General features: G+C 39.6%; 1 protein-coding gene across 1 annotated transcript in view; it reads right to left on the bottom strand.

Annotated features, from left to right (window-relative positions):
* Positions 1 to 21,554, bottom strand: part of col21a1 (collagen, type XXI, alpha 1) — a 129,881-nt gene that overhangs the window by 94,809 nt on the left and 13,518 nt on the right. Inside the window, 3 exon segments of the mRNA XM_058795230.1 lie at positions 16,072 to 16,134; positions 19,482 to 19,565; positions 21,125 to 21,202. Coding sequence (XP_058651213.1) covers positions 16,072 to 16,134; positions 19,482 to 19,565; positions 21,125 to 21,202 — 225 coding nt within the window.

The raw sequence follows: 21,554 nt of genomic DNA, 5'->3' as shown, positions 1-21,554 counted from the left end.
CTGCATTTTCCTTTTTCTCATGGGTGGTTTGTTTAGTATCTACCGCATGTGTATGTATATGTACAGTATGTGTGTGTGTGTGTGTGTGTGTTTGTGTGTGTGTGTCTGTGGAATAACAGATATATTGTGTGTTATCTTGCTTATCTATTTAGGTTCACATCAAACTAACCAGAAATCATAGAATTGTTGAACTATGCTTGTAGTGAAGGAACTTGCGATCACGATTCCCTATCATTGCTTTTGGGAAATAAAGCCCTGGCTTTTAAAGGGACAGTTCACCCAAAAATTAAAGTTCTGTCAGCATTTACTCACCCTCATGTTGTTCCAAACCCGTATGAGAATCTTTCTTCTGTTGAACACAAAAAAAGATACGATTGATATGAAGCAAGAAGAATGTTGCTGGTAGCCATTGAATAGTATTTTCCTCTACTGTGGAAGTCAGTGGCTACCAGCAAATGCTTGGTTACCAACATTTTTCAAATTATCTTCTTTTGTGTTCCACATAGACTCATACAGGTTTGGAATTGGATGACACTGATTGTGTTGTATACTTCACATTGTGTAGGCTCTTCTGAATAGCAGAACAGGATACTGCTCTGTCTACATCAGTGGAAGTAAAGCACATAAAAATGATATGAAAAATTGAGCCTATAGGAAATCATTCAGATCTGTTGTTGTTGTTGTAAAAGGACCAATTTCTAATAACTGCTTCTCATTTTCTAATCCCAAGTGCTCCATTGGGAGTCTGTAGGAATGTCTGTATAAAAAAAATGATAATAGGTATGTTTGTATTAGCAACAAACATATTAGCACTGAATGATTTTATGGAAGTATGGACGTAATTGCTGTAAAATTTATCTTGAAAAGGACATTGCTTTTACACACAAAGACAAGAAATAAAACTCAAAAATAACAGAAAGTTCAAGAGGCAAAGTTCATGTGAAGATTTCAAAAAGGTCTGGATGATTTGTCCTGAGTATGTGCCTTATTATTAGTGTATGCAATCTGAACACGCCTACATGAAAGATTTGTGCAGACTCCAGCTGGACGATGACACTTGTGTCTTTGTTTTTGAGACATAAAATAACCCCCACTGTTTTTTTGAAATTCAGACTTTTTTTTTTTTTTGAGTCAAAAATGTTGTTGACATGAGAATGTTGCACAATTCTCTGCTTTTTATGAGATCACTGTATACAGTTGCCAAGCTTCAAAGGGCACTATATTCATAAGATTCTCCTCAATAGAAATTTAGGTCCCACTTTATATTGTGTCCCTAATTCCCGTGTACTTACATAGTAACTAGATGTGCACATAGTATGTAATCACAGTGTAACATAGTATCTAGAGCTCTAATGTTTGTGTAACTACACATATGTTACAACACTCTGAATGGTATATGTAAGTACAAATGTGTAACAGGACATTGGTAATAACACTTTTTGGTAATGAAAGTACAAATGTGTAACAGGACTAACAGCACTTTTTTGTAAAGAAAGTGTTACACTTTAGGTTAAGTAGACAATTCCTATGGATTTATCATGTAATTACTTTGATGTTACACAGCAGCGGCCAGTAAGTTTGGCTTAACATATAAATTGTGGTTGGTGTCCAGAATGTTACACTTTATATTAAATGGACAGTTCCTGAGGAGTTACCATGTAAGTACACTGGTATTACAGTGGAGCACCAACTCCACCAACTTGAGATCCAACTCCTCCCACTTTACATATCCCTAAACCTACCCGTTTTCACCCCCTGGATCAAATTGTTCCAATTACTCTGATACATACTGTTGTTACAAAATGTAGTTATATAATTCTTTTTACACGAGTACTTAGTGAAGTGAAAAAAGTGTTGTTACCAATGTCCTGTTACACATTTGTACTTACACATACCATTCTGAGGGTTGTTACATGTGTGTAGTTACAGAAATATTACAGCTGTAGATACTATGTACCAATGTGTACTTACACTGTGATTACATACTACGTACACATCTAGTTACTATGTAAGTGTACAGGTATTAGGGACACAATATAAAGCGGGACCGAATTTTATTTATTTAAACAGTTAGCCTTACAGTGACTTGACCTTAGACATTTGCACAAAAGAAAGTGAAAAGGTTTTTCCACAAACACACTATACAGTATTTTGGTATCACTTTGACTTCTTTTAGGAAACATTAGAGGCCATGTTTTTGATATGGGCATTTTTAATTGTTCAGCAAATTATTTTCTAACATAAAATTTAATTTCTCATTATTTACAAATGACTTAGTATCGGTAAAACACATGACTGAGTATAAGTAAAACACATCCTTTGACTGAACATTTGTTGGTAAAGATTAAAAAAAAGAGTTTAAGAGTTACTTCTACTTTATTGGAGGTTGGTACCAAAAGTCGTATTTTCACGTTTCTTAAATATATTTAGAATTAGGTAGTTTGCACAGAAATGTTTAGGCTACTTTATCATTGTGTTAGGAACATTAAATGTTATCTCTGAATGCTATCAGTATAATAAAATTACATGAAGTGAAATACGCTTTGCTTCACTAAAAACCAGCTGTTTATGGTTTAGACGAGCAGGCATATGTGCATAATGTGGACACACATTCATAGACATAACGACTTGCTAGTATGGCATCCAGGTGTTGCGTTATTGCACATTCACCAAACTTTCAGAGCTCTTTTGTGGGTTATTCATCATTCATGCTCAACAAATTTTTCAGTCAAACTAACTCGTGCTTAGAAAAACTGCAGCTGCAGACAAAATTGCAACCCTACAAACGCCCACAAACCCATTTACAACTCCTCCGTGCTTTATCTAGTTTCACTCCCTTGGGCAAGATGTATAGCACTATTATGGAAACAATGACTGTGTTCTCCTTCAGTGTTTTAATAGCTTTTACTGTTCAAACTTGCGTAACTGAGCCCTGAACTAGAAATGAATAATCAAAGGAATATGAAAAAAAAATATATATATTTTATTTTCACCTACATCATTGAACACTAACTGTGACTATATTAACTTGCAATATCATTGACAAAAAAAGCCCTATTTGAACGGGACTAGGTTTACAGGGGGTCGTTAGAGAAATTTGTGTTTTTCTCACACAACCTCTGTAATAATTCCAGAGCAAATTACCTACTGTTTTTCAGCAAACTCAGTGATCCTCAACGAAAACTAATCCTATCCGAATGCGAATGTCTGTGATTGCCGGCGATATTTTTTTCACAACACGTTTCCTTGTGTGTTTTGTCCAACGTGAATTACCGTAGATGCTCTTACCGCACGCATGTTTAATATGTTTGCCTCCCGGCAATGAAAAAAAAAAAAACAATAATAAAATCAAGAGCCATATCACGTAAACTGTTAAGACTGGCTATTGTAATATCAGCGTCAGGTGAGATTACTCACTTTCATTTCTGCACTCAATTACATAATGTTTTAATTACACATGTACCTTTATGAAAAGTAACCTTGTGTTTACTACAAATGAATAAAAAATAAAACTGAAGTATTAAACCACACATTAACATGGTTTTGCTATACTGGCCATTTAGCTTCACTATGGTATTTGTTGTAAAACTGTGATTATACTAATGGTAATCAATCCGAATGACTACGCAATGCACGCATACAGAGCAAGTGATCTCTGTGACGCACAGAGGTAGAGTACAAAACAGTTAGTCCCGTCTGAATTGGTACATGACTATCACAGATGTCAGGTGATAAGAATCGAAACTCAAACATAGTTCAGAAAACTAGTCCCGTCCGAATAGAGCTAAAGACTAGATTAAATTGTAGTTTAAATAATAAAATCTCGACACTGACGTTTGGGGTCTCACTTGGGAACCCCAATCACCTCTGAGTAGTATGAAAAAGGCCAATGTATATAATGAATATTGGCGAGTGGAATTTGCCTTCCTAACCACTTCCCTGTATTCACAGGTATATAATTTGGGGGCATGCATCCAATCATTCAGATTTTTGCTTTGGAGCCGAGTAGTTGCTCGTGAGCAATCACTCCCTTTCACCTCTAAAAGAGCAGAAGAAAAGTGGAAACTCTCTTTTTGCTAGTGATTCTGGTGGCACATTTAGTGGTGTTTTGCTGGTATTTGCAATTTCCCCCTGGGCACTTCAGCAAATAAATGAGCAGTTTTCCTTAAAAACGCAACATCTTTTTTAAGATGCTCTCTCCGTCTATGCAGTTCTGGATGTGGTTGTTTTTTTGGCTGCTTTTGGCAGCCATGATTGCTGTCTTGTCTGAATGGGCTGTAAGTATGCTGAGATAGTGTTTATGGATAATTTGTCCTATTGTTATGAGAGCATAACCATGACGATGCTACGATCATGACTTGCCTTCCTCACAAAGGCTTGAGTCCCCTCTGCCGCTACTCAGCCCAATCCCTCTGCACTGCACAGTGCCACTCTGACTATCGCTCTGGGAGATCAGAGGATCATAGTGCAAGCTTTCTGCTGGGCTAGTCCCCACGGACCTACCGCTCCTCTCATGCATCATGTGCCATCAAGCTCCCGAGTGATGCTGTTTGTCCATCTGAGGCCGATCTAGTGTGTCATTTAGCACTCCCAAAGAGGATCGGATTTCAATCACTGCATCGGAGGGTGAGGATGAAGGCTCAGATGAATTTCACCTCTCTGGGCTAATTGCTTAGTCAGAGTCTGACTCGGAGTTGATGGACATGCTTTCCCAGGGCACCATGAGCAGCAGACTGGAGTTTAATCCTCCACCCTGTCCCAAGCACTTGCGGCTGGATGCCTTTCTTCCTGTAAGTGCATGAGGATGTTGTGAAGTCATGAAAGGGACATTTTTACTTCCCAGCCATACATGCCTTCCTTCCAAGGTCGGTGAGCTGATGTCAACTTTTGCTGCTCAGACTTGCTGACCACTAGACAGGCCGTCTCCGCCCTGTATGCAATAGCCATCCTGCAAGTATATCAGGCCAAACCACTGAAAATTTGTAGTTCTGCATACTGCATACTGCATACAATGACCAACTTTGGCTCTAGGACTTAGGTCACAGTGTGGGACCTCAGCCAGGCGATGTCCACTCTGGTGGCCCAGGAAGGGCATCTCTGACTGAACCTTGCAGAGATGTGCAATGAGGACAGTGTGTCTTGACACCCCCATCTCCCAAGTCACCCTTTTTAGCCACACTGTCGAGGACTTGCCCAGCACTTCTCGGCAAACCGAAACAGACAGAGGTCATCAAACATATTCTGTCTTGGCATGTGACCACCGCCACCAGGCTGACAAGGGCTGATCCCCAGTGTGCCTTGGCACGGCCAGAACCAACATGAAGCCGCCTGCAGGAAGGTGATGCAGCCCGTCCTGCCACTAAACCCACCCTCCAAGAGGCAATGAAGTGGCCCTGAGATGGGCAACGCAGAGAGTGAGGGAGCTGCTCTTTTACAGGAGTTGGTGAAAACACTGCTCCTTCCCCTGGAGGAGGGATGGGTGGAGAGTCTTCTGTTTCATTCTGTTTCATAGATTCTCTATGAAAGAGCAGTTCCCTAAGTCTCTGGGTAACATCTGGTGTGGTCTGGCAGTGAGCAATGCAAAATCTCATCACTCCCAGCCTCAACACTTCAAACGTCACAGGATAAGAGCTCTTATTTTGGGGATATGCTGCATCCTCATGCAACTCTAGCTACTCCCTTGCAGGATCCATGGAGCAAGGAGCCAGGTAATGACAATCATGCACTCACTACTTCCTCGGGATGCAAAGCTTCCCTGGTCAAGGTCTGGTGCTCCTCTTTGACCCACTGTGGAGCCCATCTAGCTCTTCCCAGCCCATCCCGCTGGCTCATTTGGACTATCAGACTCGGTTATGTGACTCATTTTGCCAGGCGTCCCCGCAGGTTCAGTGGGATCCTATTTACTTTGGTGGCAAAAAAAATGGTGTCTCTGTCTCTGTCTGAAGATTGCGGTCCTGCTGGCGAAGGACGCAATAAAGCCTGGCCCTCCAGCCGAGATGAATTTGGGGCTTTGTAGTCTTCACTTCATCGAACCCTACAAAGTACTGGTTACATTTCTTGGATCTGTGCATGTTGAATCAGGCCCTGCACAAGCTCCCATTCAAGATGTTGTGGCAGGAGCATAACCTGACGTGCGGTCACCCCCAAGATTGTTTTGCAGTGATCCACCTTAAGTACTTGTACTCTAATGTCTCAGACTGTTTGAACACAGACCCTTTCTTTAGCTTGCTTCTGTCAGTAGCATGTGCCTTGAATTCGGGCTGGCTGACTTTTACTACCTGAGACACATGCCCAAAGTTCCCACCAATCCCTTGGAGGAGGCAGACCCAGCCCTTGAGTTGTTGTTTGTGTCTTGTGCATTTACGTGAACTGCACACAGAGCTTAAGTAGCTCTGAGAAAATCTTTGTTTGCTTTGGAGGTTAGCAGAAAGAAAAGGCTGTCTCCAAACAGAGGTTGGCCCACTGGCTAGTGGATGCCTTCACCCTGGTGTACCAGATTCAAGGTGAGCCGTAGCATGTCAATAAATGATATCTTTGTTGGATTGTAGAAGGAACTCCTCATTTAGCGATAAACTCCTCCTCAATTTTATGTCAGCCTTCTGTGATGTCACTCCGCACTGTCACACACAGAAATATGTCAACAACTAGACTTTATTGTTATTATCGCGAGAAGACTGCTTCTTATCGTGGGGAGAATTTTTACCGATATATCGCAAACGATAAGATATCGCCCATCCCTAGTGGCAGCTGTGACCCTCTTCATGGTAAATACTGTTCTACTTCCTTACATTCCGGACCGCCAGTGCGGTATCCTAAGTTACCTAGTGGAGTCTTTCTCTGGAGCTCGTCTCTTTGCTGAGTATAAATATCATAGTCGTCACCGCCGTGACCATGACGCTCAAGCAGACAGCCTATAAAGGCACGTCATTACGTCATACACATTCTCTTTCCTATTCTCGTCTTGCGGGAAAAAACGGCTTAAGGTGAAGAGGGAGCTTTGTTTGTAAATAACTTTGTACGCTCGTTGGCGAGCGCTTTGTTTTTCGTGCTTCACGATATACTGTTAAATGACTGGAGGGTAAGCGGTGTTAAGTGTTGCGTGTTACCTTAATTGAGCAATCTTTGTTTATATTTCAGTTATTATTAGACACTTTGACAAGCAGCGTTGGTGCGGCTGGTCATTCAGTAAAATTGGCTCGAGAGATACTGTACTGATTAAGTTGATCAGGCTGCTCTAGCCTGCAGAGTTGAAATTATTATTTAATCATTATTAATTTTCCCCGTTTCTTGTGCAATGGCGAGCTGCACGCTGTGTGATTCACCTATGGAATTAGAGGACGGTCATGATCGTTGTATATCTTGTTTGGGACCTGAGCACCTTAAACAGGCCCTCTCAGATCCTTGTCCTAGCTGTAGTTTTTTGCCATTAGCAATACGTTAAAGCCGCCTTGCACATTGGAATGCTCAATCAGATTATTCATTGCTCCCTATAGACACAACCTCTTCAGAACGCGGCATTAAGAGGGCAGCAGTGGCGGTTGTTCCACCTCCTAAATAAAAAAAGGTGAAAACTTGCGTTGGAGCGCAGGGTGGATCAGCTGACTGAAGGTATGGGCCAGATTCAAGCACTCTTGGCTTCTATGAAAAAGAATAATGAGGAGCAGCATTTAACAGAATCTAATACAGTTGATCCTGGTAGGGAGAGAGATTTTGATGTGGTCTCAGTGTCAGCATCTGACTCCTTTTTTGATGAACATCCTGTCATGACAGAGACAGTTGTACGCCCAGTATCAGTGTGTTCAGACAGTGCACTGAGTTCAGGGGTCCGTTCTTCGTACATAGCTAATTCAGTTAGCTGGATTTGATTGTTGCCGATTTAGCTTGATCTTGGATCATTTGGTTCTTCGAAGCTCATCCCGGAGTTGTTGTCATAGCAACAGGTCCGTAAGCTTAAACTTGCTCGGGAGCAGGCTTATTTCATGTAAACAGGATTAGATCGCATCTTTTTAAGCAGAATTGATACTTAAAATAGGTCCCAGCCACCGCTACTTGATTATAAGAGTACCTGCTGGTCCAGGGACAATAATTTAAAATAATAATAATTTAAAAATTCATTTGAAAATAATATAACAATATAATGATATAATATAACTATGTTGTGTAGTCTATAATACTATAGACACAGCCAGTTTTACTCATTGAAAGATTTATTAGTGATGAAATAATTACTTTATAATTTTATAGGAGGCTTACACACATGCTATACAGTTCATCTGAATCATGCATTAATTTGAGTGATGACAGCTATTATGGGAGTGGCTTGCAGAGACCTGCATGGGTCCTGTTTGATAAACCCGCACCCGCAGTAGTTAACCGAATACCCGACCCATTATCCGACAGCAACACTAATTTAATTCCAAACCCGACCCGACCCGTTTGACATAAAAACCGCGACCCGAACCGCACCCGCATTAAATCTACATAAGGCAGACAAAACACCTTTATTTTATTTTTAATGTAACAAGCAATTAACAAGTCATTCTGAGTTAATGCGTTAATATTGTAATAATAAATAATAATAAATTTAATAATAACATTTAACACACGCAGCCCAACAAGTTAACAGAGAGAGAGAAAGCACCATTCAACGTGTAAACAATACAAAACTATTGCGGACTATTGCGGACTAAAGCTTTTATTCAAACTATGAATAGATTAAATACAGAAAAGCGAGCAAAGAGCGCTCCCTTTAATATAATCACTAGACCTACAACTGTCAATCAATGTCAATACAGCTGTCGATTGGCTACAGTGCTCAGTGTTTGCAAATCCCGCTGTAGAAGCCTTCAGACAGAGCTTGCGAACACAAGCACAGGACAATTTGAAAGGAGCTGCCTATCAGCGTGTACTGGATTAAGTCGAAATAGTCTTGGTTATAATTGTACCCGCAACCCGCCCGTGCCTGTCACCAGTCCGACCCGCACCTGACACGTCAATATTATTCCACCCGTTATGTCAGTTTTTGCGGTTCACCCGTCGGTACCCGCCCATGTGCAGGACTCTGGTGGCTTGATGGAGCGCAGGAGATGCAGATAACGGGATCTCTAAGAAACTTTAATTAATGCTGTCACATAAGAAATTTGCTTCAAAGGTAAAATTAAATGAATTGCTAATTACAACATTGAAATAAAAACGTAAAGCCTGTACAAATACTAGAAATCATGAAAATAATTGGGAATCATGTAAAAAATTACAAGTAAATTAAAAACAGTGCACATTTCATTTATCTATTATAACATTGATATAGGTTTGTTCGCTTGGCTGTTTCCTCATAAAGGTCCAGAAATTTGTCCAACTTTTTTGTCAGGTGTCTTTTTTAATGATATGATGTCATTACGTTGCTGTCTTGCCGCCAGCCAATAGCTGCATTGCTGATCGCGGTTTCGAGTATCGACACATCTGCCCTTTTCAAGGAACACAAGAACGTGCAGTAATCTTAGACAATTTAATCCAGATATTTTAATCTAATACGCAAATTCGTTAGAAGAACCAAATTAGCCAGAGATCAGTTATCAGGATTAGAAGATCCGGCATCTTTCAAATAATCTCAGATGTATTAAGCGACGTATGAAGAACGAGCCCCAGGTCATGATGGTGAACCAGTTGCAGTAGCAAATTCTTTGCGTGGCAAATTAAAGGTGGCTTTAGCAAAACTCAACCTTGATGCTCCACCTAGTGCAAGTAATCAGGCTCCTAACTTGTTTTGCCGTGCTTCTGGTCAGGCTAATGAGTTAGTTGTCCCACAGTGTGGTGACTTCATTAAAGAATTATCATTTGGTTTCAAGAGCGCATTGACCATGCGGCCTGACAAGGTATGCTATCTATTATGGCAGATGCAGGGTCAGTGGGCTTGGATTCAGTGCCACCAGTAGAAACTGTAGTGGCGTCACTTGCTGTGCAGGCTGATGAGGCGCTGCGTTCTGAGCCACGCTGCACACAGCTGGAATATAAACGGACTGATACACTTGTGCGTAACACATACAGTGCTGTGGCGAATGTTGGATGCATTTTAAATACACTGGCACAGTTGCTGTTGTCACTCAATGCTTCACTACATTCATTGGACAATTCAGGATGTACTGAAATACTATAAGCTTCTATCCAAGCAGTTGGAGCAGCTGCATCAGAATGTGGCAGATCTCTGGGTATGCTGACACAGTTAAGGAAACAGGTATGGCTGGCCCAGACTCCGTTGCCGGAATCTGGTAAGAACATTTTGCGCCAACTTCCCCTAGTTCCAGGACAGGCATTTGGTGCACAGGCTCAAGAAGTGTGAGACAGACGTCTCTTTGCGTCTGAAATGCGTTCGAAGCATTTGAGGCAACAAACTACCTTCGGGCGTCCTGCACAGTATTTTCAGTATTCTCATAGAGGTCATTATCCTCATCAACAACGTGGTGCTAGCTTTGTGCAAAACAGAATGCAGGAGGTGTTGGCACCACCACGCCAGCCCAGAGTAGTCTCACGATATAGTGTTTCGTACAGATGCAATTTTACATCCAGAGCACAGCCAACTACCAGCTCTGGGGCTCTTCAGCGTCGTACCTGAGGGTACACAGTCGGCGGTGGGCTGTTTCCTTCCTCAACACTTGAGGTGTTGGAAGGCAATAACAGCAGATACATGGCTGTTAAACACCCTATCAACAGGATACAAGTTGCAGTTTCACCTTCAACCACCTCCAAAAACTGGGGTTCGCCCTACATTGATACGGAATCCAAAGCATTTGATCACATTGGCAGCAGAAATAGAGTCATTACTACAAAAACAGGCCATAGAAGTGATACATGGTCCAGACCAGTTAAATGGATTTTTCTCCAGGTACTTCCTGATTCCAAAAAAGGATGGGGAAATCTGACCTATTCTAGACTTAAGGGACCTCAATGTCTTTCTAAAGCGTCTACCTTTTCACATGCTACGAATAGCAGATGTTATACGTGCAGTGAACAGAAACGATTGGTTCGTTACGATAGACCTAAGGGATGCCTACTACCACATTCCAATTGCGGAACAACACAGGAGGTTTCAGAGTTCCAATTCAGAGTTCTTCCTTTCGGGTTAGCCCTGGCACCCAGAACCTTTACCAAATGTGTGCGAGTTGCACTAGAACCCTTACAGCGCCAAGGCATGCGTATTCTTCCTTACCTCGACGATTCGCTACTGTGCAGCCAGTCTCAACACCAAGTGCTAGAGCAGACAAGGTCATTGATACTGCACATAGAGGCACTAGGTCTGAAAATAAATTACAAGAAGAGCTGTCTAATTCCTACTCAGACAATTCAGTTCATTGGCATGAGACTCGACTCGTGTAAAATGCAAGCCACTTTGACAGAAGCCAGATCTCAGGCAATTGCAAAGACAGTTGCAAAATTTCAAATAGGCAGGCGCCTACCATATGCAGACTTTCTCCATCTAGCTTGAATGTTGGTGGCAGCAGCACCAGTGGTGCGGCTGGGGATGCTGCAACTCAGACCTTTTCGATGCTGGCTGAATTCACAACGCCTGTCAGCCATGACCCAAAAACATGTTTTGGTAACAGTGACTCTTGCATGTGTTCACACTCTGAAACACTGGTCCCGCAAAGATCATCTACTCAGGGGTGTTCTCTTGGGAGTCCTTCCTGTAAGGAGAGAAGTTGTAACAACCGATGCATCTCTACAAGGCTGGGGAGCTGTGTGGAGACACCAGAAAGTGAGGGTTATGTGGCACAGCACGCTACAGCACATCAACATTCTCGAGATCAAGTCAGTATGGCTAGCGCCACATTTTCAACATCAGTTAAAGGACAAACATGTTCTAATAAGAAATGGGCTTTGGAAATGGGGTGGATGTCCATCTCCTCTCTCTGAGAGCCATGTATCGTCCTGGTCATTACAATCAAATAGCGGACTCTCTATCTCGGCCAATCCCACCCCCTGGGACTGACAGATTCACAAGGAACTGATTCAGTCAATTTGGGGCACCTATGGCAGGGAAGAGGTGGACTTATTTGCGGACAAGCAGACAACTCACTGTCCGATGTGGTTTTCAGACAAGGACAAGCCAGAGGCTCTGGGCCAGGATGCATTGGCAGACAGCTGGCCAAAAGTCTGCTTGTATGTGTTTCCACCCCTACTGTTACTATGGATGACATTGTGATGGATCCAAGAGACGATGCAACCCATTCTGCTAGTAGCCCCATTCTGGCCGAACAGGCCATGGTTCCACCTGCTGCTGCTTCTACTGAGGGGCAGATCATGCCCCCTGCCAATAAGACCAGATTTGTTATCTCAGGCAAACAGGATGTTGTGGCATCAAAGGCCCCACACCCTGAAGTTATGGGTGTGGCCCCTAGGGGCAACCCAGTCATATTGGAATGCTCACAAGGAGTCGAGCACACACTACTGAATGCACGGGCACAGACATGTATGCAGACAAATGGAGAGCTTTTTCTCAGTGGTGTGAAAAAAAGGAAATTGTCCCTTAGGATTGCACTTTAAGTAACCTCTTGGACTTTCTGCAGAGCCTCTTAGAGAATGGTTTGTCTTGCTCCACAATTAAAGTGTATGTGGCAGCATTGTCTGCATACAGATGACCAGTGAAAGGTATGTCCTTAGGTATGCATAATTTAATTAAAACATTTCTTAAAGGTGTTAGCCGACTGCGACCCAGTCGCAAAGTAATGATTCCAATATGGGATCTGAATTTGATTTTGAGTAGCCTCTCCTGCGCAGTTATTAAGTGGCTTTCCCTCAAGTCAACTTTTTTGTTGGCCATAGCTACGGCACGATGTGTTAGTGAGTTGCATGCACTGTCAGTCAGCCCACAATGTTTGCGATGGGGACCTGAATGTAAACAGGTTATGCTGTGGCCAAACCCAGCATTCCTTCCAAAGGTATTGTCACCACAATACGTGAACAAGCCAATAATTATATCTGTTTTTACAGACGACTACAGATCAGTCCTGTGTCCAGTCAAGGCTCTTCAGCAGTATGTGGAAGTGACTGCAGCCTGGAGGGCCACTGATCAGTTGTTCTTGTGTTATGGTGATCACCGAAAGGGTACAGCTGTGTCTAAGGATAGACTATCTCACTGGGTGACAGAGGCAATTGTGCATGCTTATTCTAATGCAGGTCATGAAATTCCAGCCTCTATGAAATGCCATTCGGTACGTGCAGTTGCCACCTCCTGGGCAGCTCTGCGTGGTGTGCAGCTATCTGACATCTGTGATGCAGCAACATGGAAGACCCCATCTACTTTTGCCAGATTTTACAGGCTTAATGTGGCTGCAATTCCTCCAGTGTGTTCTGTGATGCTTACAAAGGATTCTTAATTTGAATAAAGATAAATTCAGCATTGACAAAGTGTTTGTTGCTTATATTACTCTGAGACATTGGGGTATAAATTACAGACAATTGTTGTTGTTGCAAATTGTACTTGATAAGTGAGGAAACCTCGTGACTGCTTTGGTATGCGGCCTCCACTAGGTAACTTAGGATACCGCTCTGGCAGTCCGGGAATGAAAGGAAGTAGAACTGGAGGTTACATAGGTAACTGTGGTGCTACAACTGAGTGGAGGACTGCCAGACTTCTGGTCACTCGGGTAGACGAGAATGGGCAGAGAACGTGTATGACATAATGACATGCCTTTATAGGCTGTCCGCCTGAGCGTCATGTTCACGGGGGTGACGACTTTGATATTTATACTCTGCAAAGGGACGAGCACCAGAGAAAGACTCCACGAGGTAACTTAGGATACCGCTCTGGCGGTCCTCCACTCAGTCGTAGAACCATGGTTACCTACGTAACCTCCAGTTCTTTTGATCTTGGTCTTGGTACAAAATATTATCTGGCTCACAACGAGGTGCTGGCTAGGTTACAATTTGGGATGCCAGTTGTTACTTGGCACATGTGAGCAGAGCTGGGTAGATTACTAACAAATTGTAATCCGTTACTGATTCCAAATTACATTACAAAAATTGTAGACAGTAACATGATCCATTACATTACACATTTTAGGTAATATAATCAGATTATTTTAAGATTACTTTTGGATTACTTTTGACCTAACTCGTTTATCACATTGATGTAAACAGGATAATCTTGTACCATAATGATGTATTTGGATGTATTTTTCATTGTAATTAACAACATGAAGTGCATTAAACATTATATTACATCAAGGTTTCCCAAACTGGGGTTCGTAAAGGAACTGCAGGGGGTTTGTCTGTTTATTGTAATTAGGCAAACATGTAATTAAATCATAAAAATTTTAAATTAAAAATTCACTTACTATAAAAGAAGAAATATTTTATGTTTAAGTTCACGCCTTATTACCATTAACCAATGTCAGAGAACAGTAAACATGCAAATATAATATTAATTATTAAGATATTTATTTTAGAATCTCAGGGCTACTTAAAGGGGTCATTGACTATGGTTTCACTTTTTAACTTTAGTTAGTGTGTAATGTTGCTATTTGAGCATAAACAACATCTGCAAAGTTACGATGCTCAAAGTTCAATTCAAAGGGAGATATTGTCTTTTACAGAATTGCTGACTGATCACCCCTTTAAAGTAAATATATTAGGTGAAAGAGGTTCAGATGACAAAAAGTTTGAGAATATCTGAAAATAAGAAATAACAAGAATTATACATAATAATACATGGTTAAATAACCTACTGAGTGATAATTCAAATAAAAATCAATGTGTTCATCAGTAGTTGATTCAATGTTGAAACGCTTCTTAAACCTGAAATTATTTTTGTAAATCCATTGATCAAATGCTGTGTTGCACCCGACTAATTACTAGTCTATGTGTGAATGTCCACAAAACTGGACTTTCTGAGTGTATATAAGCGGTAGACTATTTTAGAAAGGAAAATTTAAAAGATAAAAAAAGAGGAATTAGAGAGAATCAATAAATGATGAATAATTTATTGCTATTGTGTGAATAATATGTAATCATGTAATCAAAAAAAAAAAGTAACTGTAGTCTGATTACGAGTATTTTAAAATGTAACTTACTCTAATCACAAGTACTTAATTTTGGGAATCTGATTACGTAATCCAGATTACATGTAATCAGTTACTACCCAGCTCTGCATGTGAGCTTGCCGACATCTACATTGCCCGCTCTCGTAACACAGTTTTGGCCTGCATTTTCTGCATCTCCACAAACGGGCAGCCGTGTGCATTTTTTGGTGTCAATTATCATAATATAGAGTGTTCATTACATTATAATAATATTATAAATATTATAATAACTTAATACAATTTAATGTAATAAAAAATAACCACTATAGAACCACTTTAGCGGAAATGAAAGAGAGGTGTTTATATTGTTTTAAATATTGTTATTTTCTTACAAAAACGCATAGATTTACTACAGGAGGCCTTTATTCACCCCCCAGAGCCGTGTGAGGCATGCTTTAATATGGATGGATGTGCTTTATTTGACTACTTTTGGACTGTTGAACAAAAGTACCCGTCCATGCCATTATAAAGCTTGGAAGAGCATGGAAAAATTTTAATATAACTTTGATTGGATTTGTCTGAAAGAAGATAGTCATATACACGGATGCCTTGAAGGTGAGTAAAACATGGACTAATTTTCATTTTTGGTTGAACTAACCCTTTAATCGCATTGTTTTTTTCATAACTAATTAAGTTAATGCGTTAAACTGACAGCTCTAATAATTAAATGAAATTTAAGTAAACTACAAAAGAGTGAAAACAAACAAACAAACAAACAAAAAACTTCATTAATGATTTCTGACATCTAGACACCATTCTGTGTTTATTGACATGTGACCACACAGTGAAGAGCACCAACAAAAATAAAATGAGCAAAATGGTAAACATTCTTACATTCTGAAAGAATGAAAACAATTATCCTATGGTGAATGCCATGGACAGTTCTATCCTGACACACTTGTGGAGAAGTTAATGCATGTTGCAGTCCTGGATACTGCATTGAACACGACATGTGTTCAAGTTAATTTGAGGTTGTATTAAACTGTGTAGTACTCACAGGCTTACCATCAGCACCAGCTGGCCCAGGTTGACCCGGATCTCCTATTCTCCCCTGTTCTCCCTAGAGAATGTACAAATGAAGTATTGTAAACAGTATTGACATAATTTCACTGCAAAACTATGATCCATTACAAATACATACAGTGGGGCAAAAAAGTATTTAGTCAGCCACCAATTGTGCAAGTTCTCCCACTTAAAAAGATAAGAGAGGCCTGTAATTTCCATCATAGGTATACCTCAACTATGAGAGACAAAATGAAAAAAAAAATCCAGAAAATCACATTGTAGGATTTTTAAAGAATTTATTTGCAAATTATGGTGGAAAATAAGTATTTGGTCAATAACAAAATTTCATCTCAATACTTTGTTATATACCCTTTGTTGGCAATGACAGAGGTCAAACGTTTTCTGTAAGTCTTCACAAGGTTTTCACACACTGTTGCTGGTATTTTGGCCCATTCCTCCATGCAGATCTCCGCAGTAATGTTTTGGGGCTGTCGCTGGGCAACACGGACTTTCAACTCCTTCCAAAGATTTTCAATGAGGGTGAGATCTGGAGACTGGCTAGGCCACTCCAGGACCTTGAAATGCTTCTTACGAAGCCACTCCTTCATTGCCGGGCGGTGTGTTTGGGATCATTGTCATGCTGAAAGACCCAGCCACGTTTCATCTTCAATGCCCTTGCTGATGGAAGGAGGTTTTCACTCAAAATCTCACGATACATGGCCCCATTCATTCTTTCGTTTACACGGATCAGTCATCCTGGTCCCTTTGCAGAAAAACAGCCCCAAAGCATGATGTTTCCACCCCCATGCTTCACAGTAGGTATGGTGTTCTTTGGATGCAACTCAGCATTCTTTCTCCTCCAAACACGACAAGTTGAGTTTTTACCAAAAAGTTCTATTTTGGTTTCATTTGATTCTCCCAATCCTCTTCTGGATCATCCAAATGCTCTCTAGCAAACTTCAGACGGGCCCGGATATGTACTGGCTTAAGCAGGGGGACACATCTGGCACTGCAGGATTTGAGTCCCTGGCGGCGCAGTGTGTTACTGATGGTAGCCTTTGTTACTTTGGTCCCAGCTCTCTGCAGGTCATTCACTAGGTCCCCCCATGTGGTTCTGGGATTTTTGCTCACAGTTCTTGTGATCATTTTGACCCCACGGGGTGAGATCTTGCGTGGAGCCCCAGATCGAGGGAGATTATCAGTGGTCTTGTATGTCTTCCATATTCTAATAATTGCTCCCACAGTTGATTTCTTCACACCAAGCTGCTTACCTATTGCAGATTCAGTCTTCCCAGCCTGGTGCAGGTCTACAATTTTGTTTCTGGTGTCCTTTGACAGCTCTTTGGTCTTGGCCATGGTGGAGTTTGGAGTTGAACTGTTTGAGGTTGTGGACAGGTGTCTTTTATATTGATAACAGGTTCAAACAGATGCCATTAATACAGGTAACGAGTGGAGGACAGAGGAGCCTCTTAAAGAAGAAGTTACAGGTCTGTGAGAGCCAGAAATCTTGCTTGTTTGTAGGTGACCAAATACTTATTTTACCGAGGAATTTACCAATTAATTCTTTAAAAATCCTACAATGTGATTTTCTGGATTTTTTTTTCTCATTTTGTCTCTCATAGTTGAGGTATACCTATGATGAAAATTACAGGCCTCTCTCATCTTTTTAAGTGGGAGAACTTGCACAATTGGTGGCTGACTAAATACTTTTTTGCCCCACTGTATCTATCATTGTATCTTTGCCAATTGGTAAAAGCTAGTTTGGAAAAACAACATTTTCAAGCATTTCAGGGGTCATAAAATAGAGAATCAAAATATTATTGATATTTACACATTTAAGAGGTTACACTACAATATAAACATACTGCAAGTTTCAGAACTCAAAACTAACTTAACAGTTTAACATACAAATTAATATTTTTGACCCCTTTGAAACAGCAGGATTTGAAATCGGGAGAATCGTGACGTCACAATATCACCCTCTACGTGCTCTTAAATATGCATCATCATTGTATGTAATCGTGTTCTGAACAACTCATGTCTGCCCATTAATCACAAGAGCAATACTGCTGTTGGATAAACGGGGTAACACTTTCTATGAAGCCCGTATTTATAATGCATTATAAAGGTATTCTTAAGGCATTATAATGAATGCATAATGCATTATAAATAACTTTATAATATGTTATATCATCTAATGTATTATAATAGTTACTTATTTGTGGTTATAGCTTTTAAGAACATGATCCATCCACTTAAGTTACAATGAATTATATTTCTCATAGTTATAATGTATTATAAGTCTCATATCTTGCCACGTTACTTATGTTACTTTACTTAAAGCAGACAAAGACCACATATAAGTAAGAATAATGACAATTATTTATATATATGTATGTATATATATTTTTTTTTTCTTCTCTCAAACAGCCATAAGATCAGATATCAGATCAGATGAATGTGTAATATGACACATTTGCTTTGAACAATTTTTTTTATTTTTTTTATAATATCAGTTTGATTATTTTGATGGCATCCTTTAGACAGCTGTTGATAAGTAACTCTGCAACTACATGTCAACTAGCAGTCATGAGAGTATTAGCGGTGTGTCTGCTGAATATACTGTATGCTAACACTTTATTTTGATGGTTCCTCAACAGACATACTGTATATGTTGGATACTTTGCAAGTATGTGAACATTCTACCTACCCTACCTAAGTCTACTAATACAATTAGTTTTATATATATATATAAACATTGCACTCAAGAGATGTAGTAAGGTACTGTGCAGATCTTAAATAAACAATGTCAAGCTATGATATAGCCCATTATAAATTAAGTAGATTTAATATGGTGTTCATTGTGTGTTATAAATAATAATACTCTTAAAAGTTAGAACCACAAATACGTAAGTACTATAATGTATTAAAATTGTTGTTATGATTATTCACATTATAAAGTTTTTTTATCATGCATTATGCATTCATTATAATGCCTTAAGAATACCCTTATAATATATTATAAATACGGGCTTCATAAAAAGTGTTACCATTATTTTTTTTTTATTATATAAGAACTTTTTTTGGTCTCTTGTTGAGAAAATAATAATAATAATACTGAATAAGTGAAAATGTATAAATTATAGTATAGCAATGTACTCTGTCTTTAAATCTTTTAATTGCCACACGCAGTCAAGGTAATCTTTCTGCAAACTATTTAGAATTCAGGGCCATTTTACTGTGATCACCTGCTGAAAAGCAGCATGTGTTTTCAAGCATAGGCTTGACCTTATAAACTTCAAACTTGCCTTTTATGCAATGACTTCTGATGTAATGAAGAGATTACATAAACTGTGCTGTTGTATAAACCGACCAAAAGGATTGAGGGAAAGATTATTGTACCTTCATTCCTGGGGCACCAGGTGGCCCAGCAGGACAGATGCATGGCTCTGGGGTTGAATCAATGTCCGCTGGTCCATTAGCACACTGAAGAAAAAACAACAAAACTTGATTTTCTATGGTGCATTTTGTAAAACATAAAGCGTCAGACATAATTTCCTCTTTGTGGTATAAACTAAACTTTGTGGCAAAACCCAAAACAGCATACAATTTCTCATTTCATGGCAGCCATTTTTGTTGAATTATTCATTCATTCAGCAGTACAGCCCAGTAGTTCTAAAATTGCCAAATGACAGCAGTAGAAATACAGCACAACACGATTGTTGAACCTGACATTGACATAACGTGCTTTAAAGTCAGCAAGAAATCTAAATAAACAATTTTTATTTTATGGAACATTGCACTGTTTATTATAAATGATTTATTTATGCACATCATTATTTATTTGTTTATTTTAGCTCATGTGACATCATAATCTTGAATCAGAATAACTTCTTCCCCTCGCAAACAACATCTCTTGACTCTGATGACTTACATGAGATCACAGCAGTTAGCAAACAACAGTGATCCAATCAATTCCCGATGGACAAAAATTAAGTCGTGACCTACATTTTTTTTTTTCTTTCTCGTTTAAGAAGCTGGTTCACTCTGAAATATGTCACAATAGGGAAGAAAAGATGATCTCAAGTTTCATGCTGACTTTAAGCCTCCATATGATACACTGAGAAGTACTATGACACTACTATGATTTTTTGACATAGTACCTTGATAGTAGGCTACTAAAGTACAGTAGAGTAGCATGGTATTGCTAAAGTAGTTTTATTAAAGCAGTTTGACTGAATGCTTTTGTCAGTGAGAAGGTTCACACCAGCATCATTCAGCCATTCATTCTCAAAGCTGCTGACAGTCCACTGCAAGATTTTTCCAGCTATGACAATACTTAGACACTCCAAAAAAACATGAGGCAAATCTTACCTCTGCAATTCAAAATGAGATTAGCAGTTACTTTTGAAAGCGAGCAAAGCCATCTTCAAAAGTACATACCTCTCCATCCTAAAAATAAAAGGAGTGAAAATACATAAAGGGGCTCGGGCAAAAACCATAACTTAGCTTAAAGGTGCAAGGCTTTACTGCAACATGCGCAAGCAGAAAAAAAAAATGATGTGAAATAAAGTGTTTGCCACAGTGTTTATAAATGCCCTACATCTCTAAACAGTAAGTCTGAAAGAGAAAATAATGCCAGGTCAAGCAAATTGAGTTAGTGAATTGAGAACAATGACAAAGCCAGTGTTTCACAAAGATGTGATTGACTTTCTAATAAATGGTTCTGCACAAATATCATGCTCTGTTTGAAACTGAGAAGATTCTTTTATATTGTAAGTGAAATTGAACAGATTAGATAAGATTAGTACATTAAAAACATTCCACAACATGTTGGAGTGGAATTATAGGAATTACAAAAAATAAATAAACAAACAAAGTCTTCTGTGTTTTACTGTTTTACTTCTCAGTTTTTAAAGACAGAATTGTCTGGTAATAAGATAAAATATTTTAAATATCAAGTCACTCTTAATATGATCTGACATTAATAGGTGGAATATATTTGAAAGGGCCAAAACAGAAACATCCAAGATTCTGGTACTCACAACTCCAGGTATTTCACAGGCTGTTTCTCTGTTATTCTGCTCAGGGTCACAGTAGATTCTGAGTTTTTGTATTTCAAACTGTTCAGGGAGAGAGAGAGAGAGAGAGAGACAGGTAGTTTTAGAAAACTCGAGGCCTGGGGCTGGGGAAAAGGGGAAAGGTGCTCCCTGTTGCGTATAAAACACATTTGGTGTCAACATGACATGCTGTCTGCTTTTCCACAGGAACACTGCTGTGTTGCACATGTTGAAAATGTTCCATGTTATGTTTATTCTTTGGCAAAAGATCACAAATACACAAATATTCCAATAACTTCCAATATTCCTTCATAAAATTATATAATATGCTTTGTCATCATTTTGTTAAATTTATACACCAGAAGTATTAAAACCAATATCATATGTTTACTTTTTTCCTTTATTTTTTATTTAT

This window comes from Onychostoma macrolepis, chromosome 13, assembly GCF_012432095.1.
Source record: "Onychostoma macrolepis isolate SWU-2019 chromosome 13, ASM1243209v1, whole genome shotgun sequence".
Lineage (NCBI taxonomy): Eukaryota > Metazoa > Chordata > Actinopteri > Cypriniformes > Cyprinidae > Onychostoma > Onychostoma macrolepis.
This window is presented reverse-complemented; position numbering and strand designations above follow the sequence as displayed.